Source organism: Neocloeon triangulifer, unplaced genomic scaffold, assembly GCF_031216515.1.
Source record: "Neocloeon triangulifer isolate White Clay Creek 2 clone unplaced genomic scaffold, ASM3121651v1 ptg000003l, whole genome shotgun sequence".
In the NCBI taxonomy this organism is placed as follows: Eukaryota; Metazoa; Arthropoda; class Insecta; order Ephemeroptera; family Baetidae; genus Neocloeon; species Neocloeon triangulifer.
In genome coordinates, this window is record NW_026775546.1 from 7,354,602 (window position 1) to 7,373,944 (window position 19,343).

A 19,343-nucleotide genomic window follows, 5' to 3' on the forward strand; every position below is an offset into this window, starting at 1 on the left:
GCAGGCCTTGGTTTCGGGCATGGAATATTAAAGGGGATTCAAACGGATAAAACCTGCAAGAATAATGTATTAAAAGTGATGAATAATTTAATTTTGATTTGTAGTGATTAATTATCAGGAAAGAACATAAATTTATCAAAATTAAATGGGATGATTTCTTAAAGTTAATTTAATGTACTGAATTGATAATTTTTTTTTTTTTTTTTTTTTTAAAGTAAATACACAAATTCCAGTTGTAATTTATTTCATTTTGATCTGTGGAAGTTTATTTTGAAAAAGCATTTTTCTAAATTCAATTTTATAACAAATAATTTTAATCAATATTCAATTTTCAATTTAAGTGGAAATCAATCTTGGCTTAAATATTTGTGTCCCATTTTTGTACAAAGAACAAATGTAACTTTCATGTTTGAACTAATGGAGTGGATCTTCTCTTGAAGAGACGGATTGAAGGCTGAATGGGACAAATGCATCATGATGATGATGAGTGCTATTGACATGTTAGGCAGCCCCTTGAGGTGTGCGTGTCGGTTGTGTAATAATATAATACACGAGCGCTGCAGTCCGCTCGGTCGGTGTGTGGGTATTAATACGCCTATAAATATTTTAAAAGCATTTTATATATCCGCGCTCGGCAATTAATATAAACACGTCCGAATGCTACTGGGTTTAATTTTATTATTTTCCCTGCAAGAATTTATTGACGCCGATTCTCGGAACTCATTCACACTCGGCAGCTCTCAGTGATTCAAGATTCTTACTTTTTAGGAGGAAAGGGCCTAACAGGATCTATTCTCGGTGCCATTTTTTATTTATTTTATGTGTATTTTGTCACACACGGTGACTCATTTTGCGGTTTGCAATTTTCGAAAAAAAGAAAAATAATAATAATTCGTCAACCACAATGGGAAAGAATAATTGTATCTGAATCGGTGTCTGTATTAATTTCTAGCTTTCTCTAACGATGTTGTTGTGTATCTCTTTCACGGTTATTAAAGATAAATGTGTGGCTTTGATGACGGCGATTAATGACAATCCCATCAAAAGTTAATACACCGTGCAGCCAATTAAGTTAAAATTATATTTCTGTCATGTGAATTTCGAACGGACACAGTACAATGCACTTCCTGGAAATTCTCAATTTTTATAATCATTTTTATAATAATCAAATTATTTAATAAATTGGAATGAAATTATAGATTGTTAATAAAAATTAACGCGATTCAGAGATTCTTTTTTTGATCACTAAAAATTTCCATAAATTCAGAGGGACAAAAGTTTGTTTATACTTCATAAATATTCAAAGTAAACATTAATAGCAAGATGAAAAACTTCAGTGAACTTAAGTTCAAAAAGCAATTTTCAACGATTAATGCCTCAGTATTATTGGATTTGTTGTTAGAAAAAACGTTTGATATTATTTAAATTAAAAAAGCTTTAGATTGGTTTATTCAGATTCAGATTCAAATATTTATTTAATATTATTTTATCTCATTAATTTGTATGGATAATTTTAAAACTTTTTCAATATAGATTTATCTTATAATATTTTTAATGAAGGTCACAATTGAATTTTTAATATCTCCAGTTTTTTTATGTACGCACATTAACGTTCCCTTTGCTTCTCTTGCATAATTTCAAATAACATTTTTTCAATCCATCAATACTCAAAATTACTCTCCCGTCAAACAATCACGCGCGCGGATGAAATATCTGAAGGGCCATTTAATTTTTGCAGAAAATGCGAGCACGCACAGAGCCTCTGCCAGAGAAACAATTTGCGTTTGGGTTCCGGTTAAAAATGATAAATAGCGCGGGCACGGCCTTTCATTTACTTTTCTCTACTAGTTATCTCACTTAAGTCGCAATTATACCGTCGAGGCATAATTACTGAAAAAATGAGCAAAAAATATATATATTTTTCGTTCGGCAAAAAAAAACAAAAAAAAACAAAAAAAATACCTCGGGTCAATGGCGAGCGAGAAGTTTCTCATTTACAAACTGCATTCAAATGTAAATATTCTCTCCTGCAGTAAAATATTAAAATGCACCGGCAGGCCTTTGTTTCGAAATCGATAATTTCCTCTTCCACGAACATCTAATCCACGGTCGTAAAGCAATTGCACGAGGAACATCTCGCCGGTTGACTTGCAAGAGAGTAAATAAAAGAAATTACTACATAATTTTTGTGTATGTGTTAATTATTTTTCATTGTTTTACGACGTGTAATTAAACACGGCTTTCCGAATGTGATATAATTGAGAAGTGCAGAGAAAAATTAAACAAACATGCAGTTAATCGCTTTTGCATTCCATTCTCACTTATACAATTGGAGTTTAATCATTTCGCCCTTCGTCGCAGGAATTATTCGGCTCATTGAGTTTCTCGTAATTCGCCAGCGAAGGGGAAGTTATAAAAAAAGAAATACCAAAGAAATCTTTATTGCAGTTCAAGGATGCGCAATTACCATAATAGTAATATTTTCTGCGTGCTTAATTTAGTTGTTTGGGCTCAATAATTTGAACATATGTGCGGAATTTCGCTCGGAGGAAAGTTCCTGGCGTGAAAGCTGAAATGAACAAAAACATCTGGCGAGTATACCTAAATAATTAGCTCGGAACAATAAAATTTAACTTAAAAAAAAAAACAATAAAACTGAACTTCAAAAGTGTTTATGTTTAATTCTATTTTTAAATTTTAATTGAGCTTTTTGATTAAATCGACTTATTTTAGATTTTATGGAACACAAATTTAACAATTTTCCGCAGATTTTTTTTACAAATCTTTTGGAGCAAATCCTGCAATTTAATTGACGCTCTGATTTGCATTAATTGGACATGAATTTCAACACTTGACGGTGTGCATAATCATTACACACTTTTATACATTCACATGCAAGAAATGCACTGCTCGCTGTTATTAATTTTAATTGCCACGCACGCCAAGAATGAATATTTATTTCGCTCTGCTCAATAAGAAAAAAAAAACTTGTGTAGTTAAAACGCAATTTTCCGTCGAAGATGAATAATAAGTTATTGTTTCGTCGAGAGAGACTTGCATCCTTTTACGGCCACTAACAAGTCATTCGCAGAAAGAAGCGATTTTCTTTTTAACTTGGGAACAAAGGAAATAAATAATTCTTTTAAAGGAGCAAAAGAGAATCACGATATAAAAATTTGCATTCGTGTCTTGAGGAAATTGTCACTATAAAGCAACCAAGAATATTTCAGTGGAATATAAAATATTAATCATTTTTTTTACTTTCCGCAAGACCACTATCTGCAGAGTAATTATAAAAACAAAAATGCGGAGAAACTTATTCCAATTAACCTCCAGACTGACTTCATGACCCAGGTAATGAGCACTTGAAGCTGATAAAAAAGGCAATGTACGTCATTTCCCTAAAAAGTTTTTATTGCATTCGCGGTGCGCGCATTATACTTGAATTGTGGCACTTAAAAATGAGGGTGCGATAAGTAGCGGTAAAAAGCAAGACAATTGCAACGAGAGACTGACGTGGATAATTTGTTATTGTTGTAAATAAGGTGAAAAATGAGCAGGATTTTTTGTTATTTACTGTCCTTTCCAGCCTCGACGGAGGAGGATTGAGGAAAGTTTGGAAGCTTCTTATCGTCTCGCTGGGCATGTAAAAATTTATCAAATTTTTAATTACCTGTAAATGTCCTTGAGACTACTTGATTGACATCGCGAAAGTCTGGCTATGCTCATTATTTATTTGGAGTATTTTTTATTATCAACTCGCCTGCAGAGAGAATTTTCCGGAACATTTTACTCCGGTTTTCCTGCTATGAATGAAGGCTCATTATATTGTGACCAAAGTTTGCGTTTTCTTATCTTTTTGATAACAAAGCACCTCTCACTCTCTGTCTGTTGCATAATATTTTTTGCCGAGTGAAAGTTCACATTTATTGAATAATTATATAAAAATTCTAGAATGTAGTGGAATTTCTAAATGAATTGATTTTTTTTTAATAAACTGTAAACATATAGCTTAAAAGTTTTATAAGGTTTATATTTTACTAAAATTCAAAATTAAATCAATATTATGATTAGTTTGAAGAGCACCATTCTAATTTGTTCTCTGTGAAATCAAAATTGGGATTTATTAACGGAACAGAACAAGCGATGTGTTATTTAAAGATATCAAGATATTATACATTCAATCAATCAATACATTTTACAGATTGCAAGAAACAATATAAATGATATACGCTTATATTATTTGGAAATTTTGCTTATAAAATTAAATTTATAATAATAAAACGGAAATTTAGCGTTGGAAAACATTAATCATGACTTGGATTAAAAAAGGCTCCTGCTACTGGTTAAACTGAAATTGTCTTTTAATTGTAAAATAATTAAGTGTTTTTTTCTAATATATAGACAAAATTTGAGAGTAAAAATAAATATAATGCTAGAGAGGAGTGGTCGTTGCGGAATTTTCCGCTGCTAAAGGAAATATTTTTACAACACAGCCTTGACAAAAATACTGCTGCTTGCCGCAAAAACCGTCGATCAAAAAGCGGAAAAGGACAGTAAATTGTGTCTTCCTTTTCACCGACTGAAAATAATGAGTTCAGTTTATATAACCTCTCATTATTTAATGTCCACAGTTCAAGTGCATAATATGCACCGAATGTTTTTTTTTATTTTAAATTTTCTTACAAATTTCTTTCTTGGTTCTCTTATAAAATGATTATAATGTGGCAGTTAAATAATAATTATAATATAATCAATAAAAAAAAATCCATTTGAATATCAGAGAGGCTCAATTTTTTCCCTGCAAAATCATTTTGATTTCAAATATATTATTTAATTCCAAATGGGATTTTTTTCTCAAAAGTAATTAATTAAGCAATATAACTTGTAACTTAATTTAATTCTTGTAGTTCAAATAGGCGTCAAGATTTTCTAATTGAAATTTCAAAGTTGGCAGTAGTGAGCAAAAAAAAATCCTGGTAGCGAATTTATATCGAGATAGAACACGGAAAAAAAATGTTAATTTTCATAAATAATTTATGGCAAAAATATTCAAAGGTCGATTTGGTACTTAAATTTGGCAAACGAGGATAAATATCTGTGCTACTTTTTTAAACAATATTGTAAAATTGCAGTTTGGCACTAACCTGTGAGTCTTTCCTTGACGAGGTGCGATGCAAAGGCGGCGCTGCGCTGGAGCGGGTCCAGCCACGGATAAGACGAGGCCGAGAGTTGCGGCACCGAGTTTGGCGCCGACGTTGGCGGCGGCCGGTGCGCCGGGACTCGGATGATGGCGCCGCCGGGCGCCGTCGCGTAGTGCAGGTTGTGTTGGAGGAGGCCGGGCGGAACTCCCCTGGCGCCGAACAGGTGCTCGTAGCTGGCGGCGTCGGCCCAGGCGGCGACGGCGGCGTCGCCCAACTTGGTGGTCTTCGAGTCAAAGTCGGCGCCGAGCAGCCGCGAAATGCTGAAGGGCAGTTTGGCGTGTGGATCTTTGGTGCTCATGATGGGCGCCGCGTCGGCGTCGCTGGCGGCGCCGTCGCTGCAGCTGATGTTGCTGTCCGAGTCAACGTTGATCTCCTCGTCCCCGCTCACCGACGACATGTTTTTCTAAAAAAACAAACTTTGTTCCGGTGAAATTCTAATAACTTTTTCGGAGAGGAACTCTGAGTTGCGGCGCGGAGAACGGGCTGGCGAGCACTGCGGCCGCGGCCACATGGCTCTGCAGCGCCGGGCGGTCGGGGGCGGGGCTTTGGCGCCGCGTGCGGCCCCGTTGGCCCTGCCACCGACCGCCCTCGGGCGCCGATTGGCCGTCAAGATCGGCGCCGTGATCAATGGTTATTACCGCAGAGAGCTTAATTAGATAACCAAATCATCAGCGCGCAACAGCCTGCTTTTGCGAATCTCTCTCGCTCTCTCTCTCTCTGCAAAGAGCAAATTTAATTTGCGTCTCGATGCGGCTGTCGATTCTGCCGCTCTGCTCCACTGTTGTCGATTCTCTGAAATGCATAAAAAATATTATTCTGTTTTACTTGGATTAAAAATAAAATCATTGCAGTATTTATAGAAGAGAAAATTATTTTAAAGTAATGTATTTAAATAAATAAGTAATATTACTTACTTTTTATTGTTTCTTATAATGATTGAAAAGGTTATAATTAATGCAGGAAACTTCACAGCAGTCTGTTAGGATTTGCGCGAATTAAAACGTTTCAGAAAGCATACGGAAAATCTCTCAAAAATGATAAGATAAACTGAATAAAACTTGCATATGAGAATAAATAAGATCTTTACTTTAAAAAAAAAAATTAACTATGAATTACATTTAAATATTTCCTATACATACTTTGATATTATTTGCGGTTTTCTTTATTATCTCATTCACTGACAATGAGAGCAAGGAAATAGGTGACAATTTTGCTGCTGAAGATCGCCTAGAAAAATGGAAGTTATGCAACCTGCTTGGTCTTCGTGGCAACAGTGGTTGCAGCCCTTCCCTACTCTCTTTTGCCACATTTTTTTTCAATCCGTTCTTACATGTAGTGCTTCGAAACTTTCAAGATGAAAACTTTTTATCCCTGATACAACATGATAATGAATTTGACTGCGAGAGTTGTGAAAGATAATTGTACGAAATACTTCCAAGAGACTCATCGAATCATTAATTTTGCCAGCACAATAATGATTACTGCAGGCTAAGTATATTTTTATGATTATTTTTTTACACAATTGAGGCAATTTTTGTAACTTATTTTATTTTATTACAAAACAGGCATATCATAATTATGTTTTAGGGTTCAAGGCAGAAATATAATTATTGTTTTTTTTACAATTAATTTTAATTCAAATTTTGTTGGAAAAATGAGTGTTCAGTTTCAATTATCATAATGCACTGATATTTAAGATATTAAACATAGTATTGTATCAAATAAATTTAATTCGTATTTAACGTTTTGCTTTGTTAATAGGTATTTATTGTTCGACAGGCTGGTATTAGCCGTTGAAAATCATTAAAAAAAAACACAATCTCAGCGTAACATTTAAACGATTTTATTTTTATAAGGCCTAATGCAAACAATATTTTAATGTCTCAATTTAGAATAAAAAAAAAAACTTAAAAAAAGTCTGAATCTAGTGGAAATATTCTTATATTATTGATTAAAAACCATTCCATCCGAGCGAAAATTATATTTTAAATTTGTTTCAATACGGTCAATATAATACATGAATATAATATTAGGAAAAACTCAATTCAAGTCACGTAGTAGCCATAATATTCTCGATGGCCGCCTCTGAGAGATATATTTTGTTGTTTTTGAGCGTCTGTTGCGGTTTGCCATCTGGATGCGTCACAAAATGAACCTCGTATGCCAAAGAAAGGTCCTGGGAGTAAAAAACCTCCGAAATAAATATATAAAACTAAAATGCTTTAAATCTTTCCTCTTCCTGCCAAGGACAAAAAATGTCCTCTTAAATGCGGTCTGCACTTGAGGAGGGAAAAGCAGAATTTGATCATAGGCACCTGCTGCTCTTTCCGCTGAACGATTTGAGCAGCAGAGAATATAATTTTTTTGTCATTTAGATTAATAATAACAGGGGCATTCATCATTCGAATCGAAATCATTAGAGGACGTGAGAGGGACAAAAAAGCACTGCGGGATGACATTGAGATTTCTGTCATGCGTGAAATATGAAAATCGTGAAAATTCATCGCACACGTTCTTATAATTTTAATACCATGAGAGACGAAAATGAATTTTAGGCCCGTGGGAAAGAAGCCAAATTTGAGAATGTTTTAATATATTATAATTAAAATTAAATGAAAAATTATCCAGTTTAATTAAATTGATTATATTTGTAAAAGTTTAAACACAAGTAAATATGCACCATCAAAAATTATTTATTTCAATAATAATTTTATGGAATTAAAAAACAAATCTGAATTTTTATATCAAGCTTTGTGGGAAAAATTCCGAATATTTAAAATTCGGACAAAAATAAAGAAAAATGCAAATCAGCAAAATGGATTTTGCGCTTTTATTTTCGTCTTAATTGGCGAATCCACTCTAGAGCAGAGAGACACGCACTGATATATTAGATGTTTTTAATGCGCTTTTGTAATAATTATTCCGGTAGCGTGTATGTTGACGTGGAGAGTGACTGCCGATCCAAATAAGCCATTAATTTGACGCCGGCAAGTTCGCGTGTAACATACTCATAAAATATATTTTAACATCTTAATTCGTCGCTCATCTATTTGCCGTTTAAGTGCTGTCATTGATTTGGCGTGATGTATTTTTACTCACGTGAAGCCTTTATATATGTACACAGGCAAAATTTTTTAAAAGCCTCTTAGACGCGCTCGTCATAAAAGTTAAAAAGCTGCTATAGCCAAACGAGTTTTCGTTTGCCTGAAACGAAAATGCGCATTAACAACTCGACACACACACGATCGCACATCAGCAAATAAATACACTAGCGTAATAAAATATTATATTAAGCCCCTGCGTGAGAGATGATTGATCGATCACCTATTCAACATTACACAGCGTTTTTATTTTATTAAACGTTTATCGCACCTTTGGTAAAATTCATTTGGGCCAGATTTTAAAAGAAAAAAATTTCATCCAAAATCTCCAAATTAAAATCAACTAACATTTTAACAAAATTCTTGAGGATTAGCAATTTTAAGTACCCGTTATGAAATTGGTGTACATTTTATTCGAAAACTAATGCTTCTAATTCTTGCAAACAAAGTTTTTTTTTACATCTAATAGGCTAATTTATCTACCGTACATTTATGACGATAAACGTTTTTATGAAAAATTTATTTATTTTATGAATTCAAGTATTTGCAATGAAAAAGCTATTTCTATGAATAAAACCAAGACATGTGAGTATAGATATAAATTAATATCATAAGGAAAAAGGCACAGATATATGTGAGACCTCGCATTACAGTTTTGATATTTCTTTTTAAATTGTGTATCATTCTATCCCACGCACCGGAAATTGAGTCGCAAGGTTCCTCTGCTTAATTTTCCTGCGGTCGTTACGAACGAAAGAGACGCAGGTTTTTCATAATGAAAGGTCGGTTAATTTTCCGGCACTATTACAGAGAGGCCGCGCGGCAATTTCGCTGGGTGGGTGTGTGAGAAAAATACAGCACCATATTGTCTGCTTTTTCTCGTGATAATTGAGGCGTATTAACCTTCTGCCGCCGCTTGCTCCATTACCGAGGGAAGGGTACAATAAAAAATAATGTATAATTCCGAGCGAGTGCACGAAAGAGAGAGAGAGACACGTAATGAAGCAAATTGGAGCGAAATTGGGACCCCACAGGTAATTTCATTCTTGCCCGTGTGTCTCTCCTATAAAAGTAGCGTTTAACTCGCAGTAAATGCATGTCAAATCGAGCTTGGATTTTAATTTTAGTCTTTTGTTTTCATCACGAACTCTCTCTTGCAACACGGGAAATAAATTGTTTTGGAAAATTTATACTTCCTAATTATGAAAATAATCTGGTTTAAAGAGAAATTCCAAAACAAGTTTTTCTTGTAAAACTTTTTTTTAATTAAAATTTAATTGGATTCATTACAATTTTATTCAATTGATCGTTAATTAAATTTTCATAATTGTGAATCGCCTAATGTTATTAATATGGAAATTATAAATTTGTACAAAAGGACAATTTAAAGTCTTAATTAAATACAATTAATTTAATTAAATGCATTTAGCTTATTAAAATTCAATGAAAAAACTGTTAACTCTGATAGGGCACATAATTATCTGAAAACATTTTAATAAGTGAAAATAAGGAAAGGTTGTTTAAAGTCTAAAAATCTGTGATTGGTTGAAAACATTCCTCCACCACGCTGCTATTGGTTGATATCAGAAGCTAGGAAGCCTCTGTGAAATTCCTTATTGCAGTTTTGTGCATTATACATTTTAAATTATTCAATTCTACCGCATCTCACTTTCATCTTGTACATTTTACATAATAAAACCAGAATGAAACAATACCAAAGAGCCAGACAGACGAGAAAAAAAGGAAAACCGAGTGATTGCGGCACGATTTAATTTTCACGCACAAAAAGCTCTCTTACAAAACGCCTGATGGCCGCTTTTATGGTGTATTATTTTTCGATATTGATGTCATTAAGTTTGACCTTGGGCAGGAAAGGATTTCAAATTACACATCTCACGGCGAGCCCGAGAGACACAAAATAAAAAAAGCGGGGATATATCAAGAAGAGCAATTTGTAAATAATTCTTGGTGTGTGCCTTATGGGAGGGAGATGAGAAAAAGGATTGCTTGATTTGGCGGTCGACGGATAATGCAATCACGTCTCTTTCATTTCGATCGTCTCTTCAATTTGTGGTATTTCTCTAAAGAGACGCACAAATACATACAAACATTATGTATTTCAAGTTTCAATTATTGCAGCAGGTTTTTAAAGGAGGAAAAACAATAGAATTATTTAAGTCCCAAAGCAAATTACGGGAGGCAATTTCACAGTTGACAAAGTTTTAATTTCCCTGCTCGTTTGGAGTGAATGGGTGGCCGAATAACGTGACATTTTTAATTGAGGGGTAATGAACACAACTGGCTCACAAAAATGGCCAATTAACCGTTTCTGTCATCAAATATAATATACCGGCAAAATTCTTGTTATTAGAGGGCATTGCAATTTGGTGAAAAAGGGAAATAATTACACAAAGTGATATGGAAAGAATTAAATTGAGTTTAATTGTGTGGCATTTTATTATTGCAATTTTTGCATATTGTATATTAAAGACAAATAATTATTAATGGTGAAGATATGTTAAAGAAGAAAGGTCAAATTTTTTATTTCAATATTATACTATTTTTTATTGCTCCATAAACCAATTATATTCTTCTATATTCTTGTTAATTTTTTCATCAGTAAGCAATTATCCAACCTTTTTCTTGTTGGGAAGCACCTCCTAAAAGTCCTAAATAGATTTGCAGTTAACAATAACGGTTGGTAACGTGATAAAAGATTTTGAGTGCAGGAACGAGACCATTTATTTTAATCTAATTTTAGGAAAGTTTATTACAATTATAATAGTTTTATTTAATTTCCAAGCCTTTTATTAAATATTTGCTTTTTTTGATCATAAATTAAATAAGTTTGCACGCATAAATTAAAATTATATATTGATACTTCAACGTTGTTTTAATAAATAAGTACCACACTGTTCTATTTCTGAACTCTAAATTCATTTCTCGATACCTACTGTTCAAAACCATGAGTTTTTGAAGAAATTAATTATTTTTTAGCTTTTGTGATATTCATTTCTTGAATTAAAAATTCTCAGATGATCTTCACAATTTTATTTTGCAAGAAAGGCATTCAGGTAAAATTTATACTTATAGTCAAATGTTTAAAAAAAAGTTTTATAGACTTTCAAATAGTCATAATTATAAATTAATTCCCTGATTATCTAATTCTTTTCAAACCTAAACAATGCAAAGTGCCTATTTCCAAAAGAAGAATTTCGCACTCTAGGTTTCGTTTGCTTTTACTCTCTATCTTATGGAGGAGTCATTCGAGGAATTTTAAGAGCGCGCACCAATAATCTCGGCGTCTCTCCGCTTTAACACTTTGAGTGCCGCAATCGGCTTCATTAAAATCTCTTCTTCTCGGCGCCCGCCGCGACCAAAGCGCGCGGCACTGCTTTTTTCTATTACGTTATTTGTCCTTGGCGCTCCGAAAGTAATTTGTTAAAAATAAAAGGACATTTTATCAGTGTCGCGCTATTTATGGTCTCTTCCAAATCAATTTGTTCAAATTAAGCTTAATGCATATTATCAGTCCATTAAGCAAAGCGCGTGTGTTTGTATATTTTTCGCTGCTCCTTCGCTTTGCTGCTCTCTATGATATTATTTTTATTTCCCTCTTCTCACTGTTGATTTGTGATTTCCATTAGGTGATACTTTTCTGTTTGCACCGCGCGCGGCACCTGTCACTCTTTTATTATTCAAAAACGCCACAGACGGGTTCTCTTTTACGACTGATGCAATCTTGGCAACCCCAACATCAATCGGGTTGAATTTAAAGTAATAATAAAACGAGGAATTTATTTGTTCATTCAAAAAATTTCAATCGGTAAAGTTTTAAAAAGAAATCTTTTAGAAAAAAAGCCCATTTTATAATTAAAAAAAGTACAAACCAAAATTTTAGGGAAATTTAAGCGTAAAATAATTTTTAAAACATATACAAGGGCTCCTTATTTGTATGCATATAATCAAATAAAGGTAATAACTCCAATTGTTTTCAAATAAATTGGCTAAAATCACTCCTATTCTATCGTTTTAAACACTTAAATTGACTATATCAATGAGGAGTTTTCAAATTAAGTATTTCACTTTTTTCGATATTATGCCATTTTTCTGGGAATCAGTTGCCGATTTTTATCCCAATTTGGGTTAATTTTTACAAAAATAAATTAATAAATTTAGATTTTTCCATTTTTATGGAATAAAGATAAAAATATACATATAAATGCAAAATTTAAGCTACAAATGAAATATTAATGCTTAAAAGGCCATTATTTAATGTTATTTGTTTTAAAGATACGCCATTAACAATAAGTTTTTAATTTGTTGGTTTTGGCTGTTCCATGCCTAAATTGGTTATACCAAGATGCTTTTCAGTTATTATTAATATTTCTTTTAATAATAATTTATTTTTAATACAATTAGGATGCATTGTAATTTTAGAGTGTCAATTTTAAAGAAATAATTAAAAAAACAAAAACACGAAGTTAATTCTTAAAAACAAAGTTTTAAAAATTTCTAAATTGTTAAATATTATCCAAATATTGTTATCACAATTACTCTCTAATTTTTAAAGATCAAATTTTCATTGGTATTCTGATTTCAATTTAGTTAGACTCGCAGGGGAGATTGTGCAAAACGCGACAATTTTTACCTCATAAATATAATTGACAGTGCAGGTGATTCACTTGAAGAATATTTTCTCTGTTGCTGACAGGCAGCACACGATTTTAGTGCGCACTTGTCGGAGAAATTTTAAGTGGCCACGAGAGCGAACCTCGCGCACGGCCCCCGATGCTCTCTATGATCGCAATCGCTCAAACTTTCCTTCTCTCTTTCTTTCGTACTCAGCTGACCTCTTTCGAGCCGGGTTAAGTGCTGCATCATTATCGCCGCGGCGACGCTAATTTATGACTTAATTAAGCCACCGAGCGACGGCTTTTCTGCTGAAAAATTATTCCTGCCTCTGTGAAAAGATTGACTGACGGTCACGCGGCGGCAGCGTTTGCAGCTCTCAAAATCGATTCGCTGGAAACTTATTAGCAAAACTTAATTACGAACGAACGTTTGTCAGAGGCAAAGGAAAAATAAATAAAACTGCAAGAATTAACAGAGGCAATTTATTTGGAATTTTTTGATTGGATCTGTTCGACGGAACATATAATTTGAAAATTAGAAAATTGATATTAAAATCGAAATTATTTAGAGCTTTTGTTCGACAAAGATTTTTTTTTAATCAGGATAAAATTTTATGAAAATTTGCTGAAAATCTTTTCAACGAATTTTTTAAACTAAATTATTTTGACAAAGTGTAAAAATGTTTGTGTTAAAGTAATTTCAAGGTAATGTTACTACTTTAATTGTAATTTTAAAATGTAATGAATAATGAGGATTTATATTTAATATTGACTAACGTTATTGAAATCTAGGGACAAGTTCGACCTCAAATTCATCCTTAACTTGCACTGAACATAAAAGAATTTTAAATTTTATGTTTTTTATACTAAATAAATGAGGACGGTCTTAAAGAATTCAGGTTATCCACAGATTTTTGTGATAATGGAGTTTTCGCAATATTTGAAGCAAAATCAAGTGACAGATTTTCCCCTTTTGCTTCGGTGGAGCCTCCAAGCAAATCGATTAATCTACAAAAGTCGTGACTTCTTCTTCTTCTCTGCTTGCGTGTATATAAATTTAAATTGTTAAAAAGCGTCTGGTCGTCTCAAATATTAAAAGCCCCGTCTGTGGCTGCTGCCGTATTTCATCGTCGGTTGTCTCGCTTTCAAAGTAAGCACCAGGAAACGCCGCGTGTGGAAATATGACGAGTGTGATACCGCGGCCTATCCTAATTCGCTCCATACATATAAAAGCGAGACACACTCGCCCGCCGAAAACACGAGAACTCCATCTGACGCATTTAAAAGCGCGAGATTATGTACCATTTGTTTTGAAAGGTTTCTCCGACTGCTATATACAGAAGTTTTTCCTCCTTTTGAAAGTGCCCGTTGGATTTTTTTTTATTAATTTACTTAAATTATAGGCAAACGTAAATTTATTATTAAAAGTATTGAAAAAATATCATTATCTTTGAACTTGAAAAGAGCTTTATTTATAATTTTTAACATATATTTTTAATTAAAAAAAAGTATAAATTATTATTTTTTCTTTTGCCAAAATATATTCATTTTGTAAATTAATTTAAAAAAATTAATACTAGATCGAAACATAATCAATCTTAAAATAAATTATAATTTTTTCAAGGTAAGTGAATGTTTAAATTTTCAAACACATGGATTTCCAATTAAAACCAGAGGCAATAGCGAAATCCTATCGCAATACATACAAAAATTTTCGCAACGCCAGATACTAATTCCGAGTGATGTCCTTTTGAGCTTTTTTGCTCGGCCAACAAAATGCAAAAACAATTCCGCGCGCGTTGTGATGCCGCCGACACGATAACAGCGCGCAATTACGCGAATGAGAATAAAATATAAATTCCGCGGCTCTTTCGCGTTTATCGTGAAATTTCATTATTTCAAACCACATCAATCAAAAAATAATAATTTCGCGTGCGTGAGTGTGTTGTTTTATAAATACAACGTTCACAAGTGAGCGAGAGCACATCCGAGTGCAACGCAAAATATATAATGAGACAACATCAAAAACATAATTATGAAAATGCTGCTGTCGGCGGCCGAAACGAGCGCCGCAGAGTCAAATTAGTTTTTGCATTTTTAATTTAGATTTGCGGCAGATTACATGCGAACGAAATATACATACTATGCGGAATTGTTTTGGTGTTTCGCACGTTTAATATCGCATGAGGGGGAGAAAAAAAAATGAAATTGCAAAGAGCCAGTCAAATTAATAATTACGCAAAGAGCTGTTTATTCTATGATTTCTAAATCGCAATATTTTGCTTTTTTAATGATTAAAAACTGAAATTAACCCTTTAAAATTAAAATTTGATATTTCATTCTTAATTATATTGACGAGAGCAAAAAATTATTAATAAACTCACTGCGGCGGATAGGGTCTTTTTGATGGTATTTTAACTCCTTGAAAATATTTTGCATCAATTTTTATATTAAGACAACAATATTATTATTAATTATAATTAATACTTTTTTTAAATAAATTTGTATTTACAAAAGTAAAATACCCTTCCGAGAAATACCTGTCTATTTTCATCCTTTTTAACATGAATCGTTGCTAAAAAAAATTTTTATTATATTAGAGTAAAATATGAAAATTGAATTTATTTTTGTTTTTATTTTTTTCTAGAGTGCCGTTTTACGGAAGATACAAAAATTGTACTTTTATTTTGAATTTTTACCTTTCAGCTCCATTTGCCGAGACCCATAAATTTCATCCAAATTACCGAATAATCTTGAAAACGGGGCGTTTTGAAAAATGGTTGCTGCAATCGGAAGCACTCTGACAGGGAAACAAACGACACGAAATAAAGCGCTCCGCCGGCAATCTCTCGCTAGCTTTTTAAATTTAATAAAAACGCAATTTCGCTCAACTGGCATAAAAAATTAATTTGGCCCTGTTGGTTGCGCGAGCAGCGATGACGCCTAATTTATTTCGCCTGCTCCTCGGGCGAGACGTTAACAAATTTCCATCATCCCTTTCTTCTCGCACCCCCTATCTTCTTTCGGGGCCATCCATCAAGTGCTGGGAAAGCGAGAGAGGAGCCGCGCTCTCGTTCTTTTCTCTTTCTCTACTCGGCGCGGTTAATGATGATGCACGACGCTGGCAATTTGATTACGCCGGTAAATGATTAGCCGACCTTAATTAATGTTGATTGCGATAGGGTTTAAAACGGCGTGGGGTGCTGCGAAGACGTTTGCTTAATGCGTGAGATGGGGAATTTAATTAGCAAAAGGCGCGGAGGAAAGGGCGAGTGCCGATTTATGGCCACTTCCTCTCCACTTCCACCGCGCCCTTGGTGAGATTTGCTACTTTTTGCGGCCAACAAACGCGAGATGTAATTAAGTTTCGTCAATTAACTTGATGTTTATGATTATATTAAGAGAATTAGAAAAATTTGATGAAGAATTTTAATTGTTGTTGAAAAATTTGGGTACACAAAAATTCTTAAACATCGTAGACCACAATTTTATCTTATATAAAGGATTGAGGAGTACTTTTTGAATTAAGCAAATCGTGGTTTTTTCTTTTTATCCTTGATTTTGCAAAGCGTTTTTGCAGTCGTCATGATTTCAGACGAAAATTTGTGGACAAAAATCATGATGACTAATTTTTTTTTCGTTTTTGAAATTCCGCTCTAAATTTTAATGCTAGAAATAAAGCACTTCACTATATTTTTCTTTCAAATTCATGACTATTTTTATACCTGAATTGAAAAATTGTGGATCGTCTTAAACATCGTTGACCACGATTTTATCTTATTTAAAGGATTGAGGAGTATTTTTCAAATTTAGCAAATCATGGTTTTTTCTTTTTATCCTTGATTTTGCAAAGCGTTTTTGCAGTCGTCATGATTTCAGACGACAATTTGTGGACAAAAATCATAAGGACTAATACTTTTTAAAATCATCGTCTATATTTTTGATTCCAGAGTTTGCAATAATCTAGGATCTAGGACCTAGGACTATTATTTATAAAATTCGTTAAAATCCCTCTTTTTTCAATAATTGGTGTCGCTTATGAAAAAACCGAACAAATCAAAGCAAGTTATTTGGGATTATTGGGACGCTCATGAAATCGCTTAGGGAATTTTTACTTATTCTCATCATGACCAAATTTTAAATTTTTTATTGCTGGCTCTGAAGATCTTTTTTGCTTTTTTTGTTGAAGACCAGAAAGATCGAAAAGCTCCAGCTTTTACATTTTTTTCCTTTTACAAATTGTTCGTTCTTTAAATTTTTAAATTCTGTAAATCCTTAAAAACATTTATTTTGAAGTAGAGAAATTTCTAAATGCAGCTCTAAGGCTTTTTATTATTCCAGCAAAGTTAATAAACTCATCTAATTTTTCATCAATAATTCATGGCCTGTGTGGAATCGCATTCAATCTGTGAGGTACAGGGAGGTATATGCAACTCTCGGGAAACATCCAATTTGAGAGAGGAAATCGCGTTAGGTGCCGATTAAGTTGGCCGGCCAGCAAAAACAACAAGATTGAATTTCACCCTGTTGGCTGCTGCTGGGCTGAACAAGCGAGCAGCATTTAAATCTCGTTTGCGCCTCAGCGGGCCTTTGTCGATTCATCGCAGGCGTGTGCGCGCGATTCGCGCTGCAGCGAGTGGGAGAGAGAATAAAATCCTCGCGGGGATTGCGATGTAACAATACCAGAAAATTACTCGGGGATTAGTTTCGAGAGGGCCCTCCCCCTGCTAAATAATTTGCGCTGCGCGTTTAGCAAAGGGCCGAGAGACCGCCGATTTCCGAGGGCTCTTTGAACGCTTCAAAGTGACCGTGCGGATTGAAAGAAATTAATTGAATTTGAGTAACATTATTAAAATATTAAATATTTCATGTTTCTAATTGATTATTCTTTTTTAGTAAAAAGAGCTTCAACTTTCTATGGAAACATCTAATTCGTTATGTTTAATTTTTGAAACTGAAGTTTTAAAATTTATTTCTTACCTCAAGAACAATCTCCTAATTGAGAATTTTTCCTTCTTTTCGCCTAACAATAAGTTCAACAAATTTTTTCTTCAAAAGCATAAAATGTCAACCTTTTATTGTAAAATTTGCATCTATTTTTTAAAGTTTTTACGCTTGAAAAATTAAAATAACAGCATACACTAGTCTCTTTTCCCAAATATTTGTAAATGAGAAATTAAAAAAATTTCATCGCACATTGTGGAGAGCCCTGGCTTGAATGGCCGAGTGATCCTCAGAGGACGAGTGGTTTCTTTCTCTCTCTCTAGCCCGGGAAAAAAAGCACCGGCTTATTGTTTCAAACGGTCCTAACAAAATTAAGTGAACTCGGGGCCATTTGTATGCGCAGCGCTACTTTCGCCCATATAATACAGACTGGCCCCTGCTGCAGCCAACGCAACCCGCACGCCGCGCATAAAATATCCACGGCCGGGAAATAAAAAGTGCCCGGCAAATAAAACCGCCCTCTTGTCCGTTCTGCGGTCGTGGATTTTTCGGTGGTTTGCGCCATTCTTTCAACGTCCGCATTGTTGCTCACTTGATAGAGAATTACAGAGAGTAGAAAGCAATCAAAATTTGAATAATTCATCATCAACTAAATGAAATCAGTAAACTATATATAAATTTATTTTAAAAGAAGTTCATTGTGAGAAAAATTAAAAAGGGGTTACTTTTAATATAAACTTCCAACTTTAATAAAGTAATGATAATTTCATAATTTTATGCTCAATTGATTTTATTGACGAATTTGTGAAAAGCTTGTATAGTTTCCCCAAAAAAGCCAATAATACTGTCGTGTAGATGCTATTAAAAGTTTATAACTCCATTATTTTTGCTAAGAAAATACTTTTTAAATATCGTTTGAATTGGCCTTTAATTTAGATACTGAATGAAAAAGAGCTTTTGATGAATACAAATTTATCTTCTACATTAATTTTAAAATTATATAATCAAGTCAATGTTTACATTTTTATAATTCTACATGAAACTCCCTTTATGTTTTTGAAGTTGAAAAAATATTCAAAAAATCTTAAAAGAATAGGCCAATTTTTTAATTTTGGATATCCACGAAAAGGGCGGAACAAGAGGTTTGAAGCCAGAGGAAGTCCATCAGAGGCCGATTTCCGTGCGCCAGCTTTTAGGGCCGGAATAAATTGGAGCTCGTTGGTGGCCGGGCCGGGCAGCACACAGGCGACTCTTTTTGCATCACAATGCAACTCCCAGCGGGGCGGTTGCTGCTTTTCCACTCTCCGGTCCGACTGATCAATTATTCACCTGGCCACACTGCTGCTAGTTCTTTAATGAGGCAAATACAGAGACAGACCCGCCCTCTCTCTGGAATGGCATTTTAATTTCGCCCACCGAGAGCGAAAGAGCAGAGCCGGCCATGATTAATTCATCTTTCT

The 19,343-nt window shown here is 33.8% G+C and overlaps 2 protein-coding genes across 2 annotated transcripts in view; one reads left to right on the forward strand and one right to left on the reverse strand.

Moving 5' to 3' along the window:
- Positions 1–5,682, reverse strand: part of LOC132205847 (T-cell leukemia homeobox protein 3) — a 28,388-nt gene extending 22,706 nt beyond the window's left edge. The window contains exon 1 of the mRNA XM_059635172.1: positions 5,148–5,682. Within this exon, the coding sequence (XP_059491155.1) occupies positions 5,148–5,601 (454 nt within the window). The 5' untranslated portion in view covers positions 5,602–5,682. The remainder of the gene's footprint in view (positions 1–5,147) is intronic.
- Positions 1–19,343, forward strand: part of LOC132205848 (homeobox protein Nkx-3.2-like) — a 182,434-nt gene that overhangs the window by 28,247 nt on the left and 134,844 nt on the right. The window lies entirely within an intron of this gene.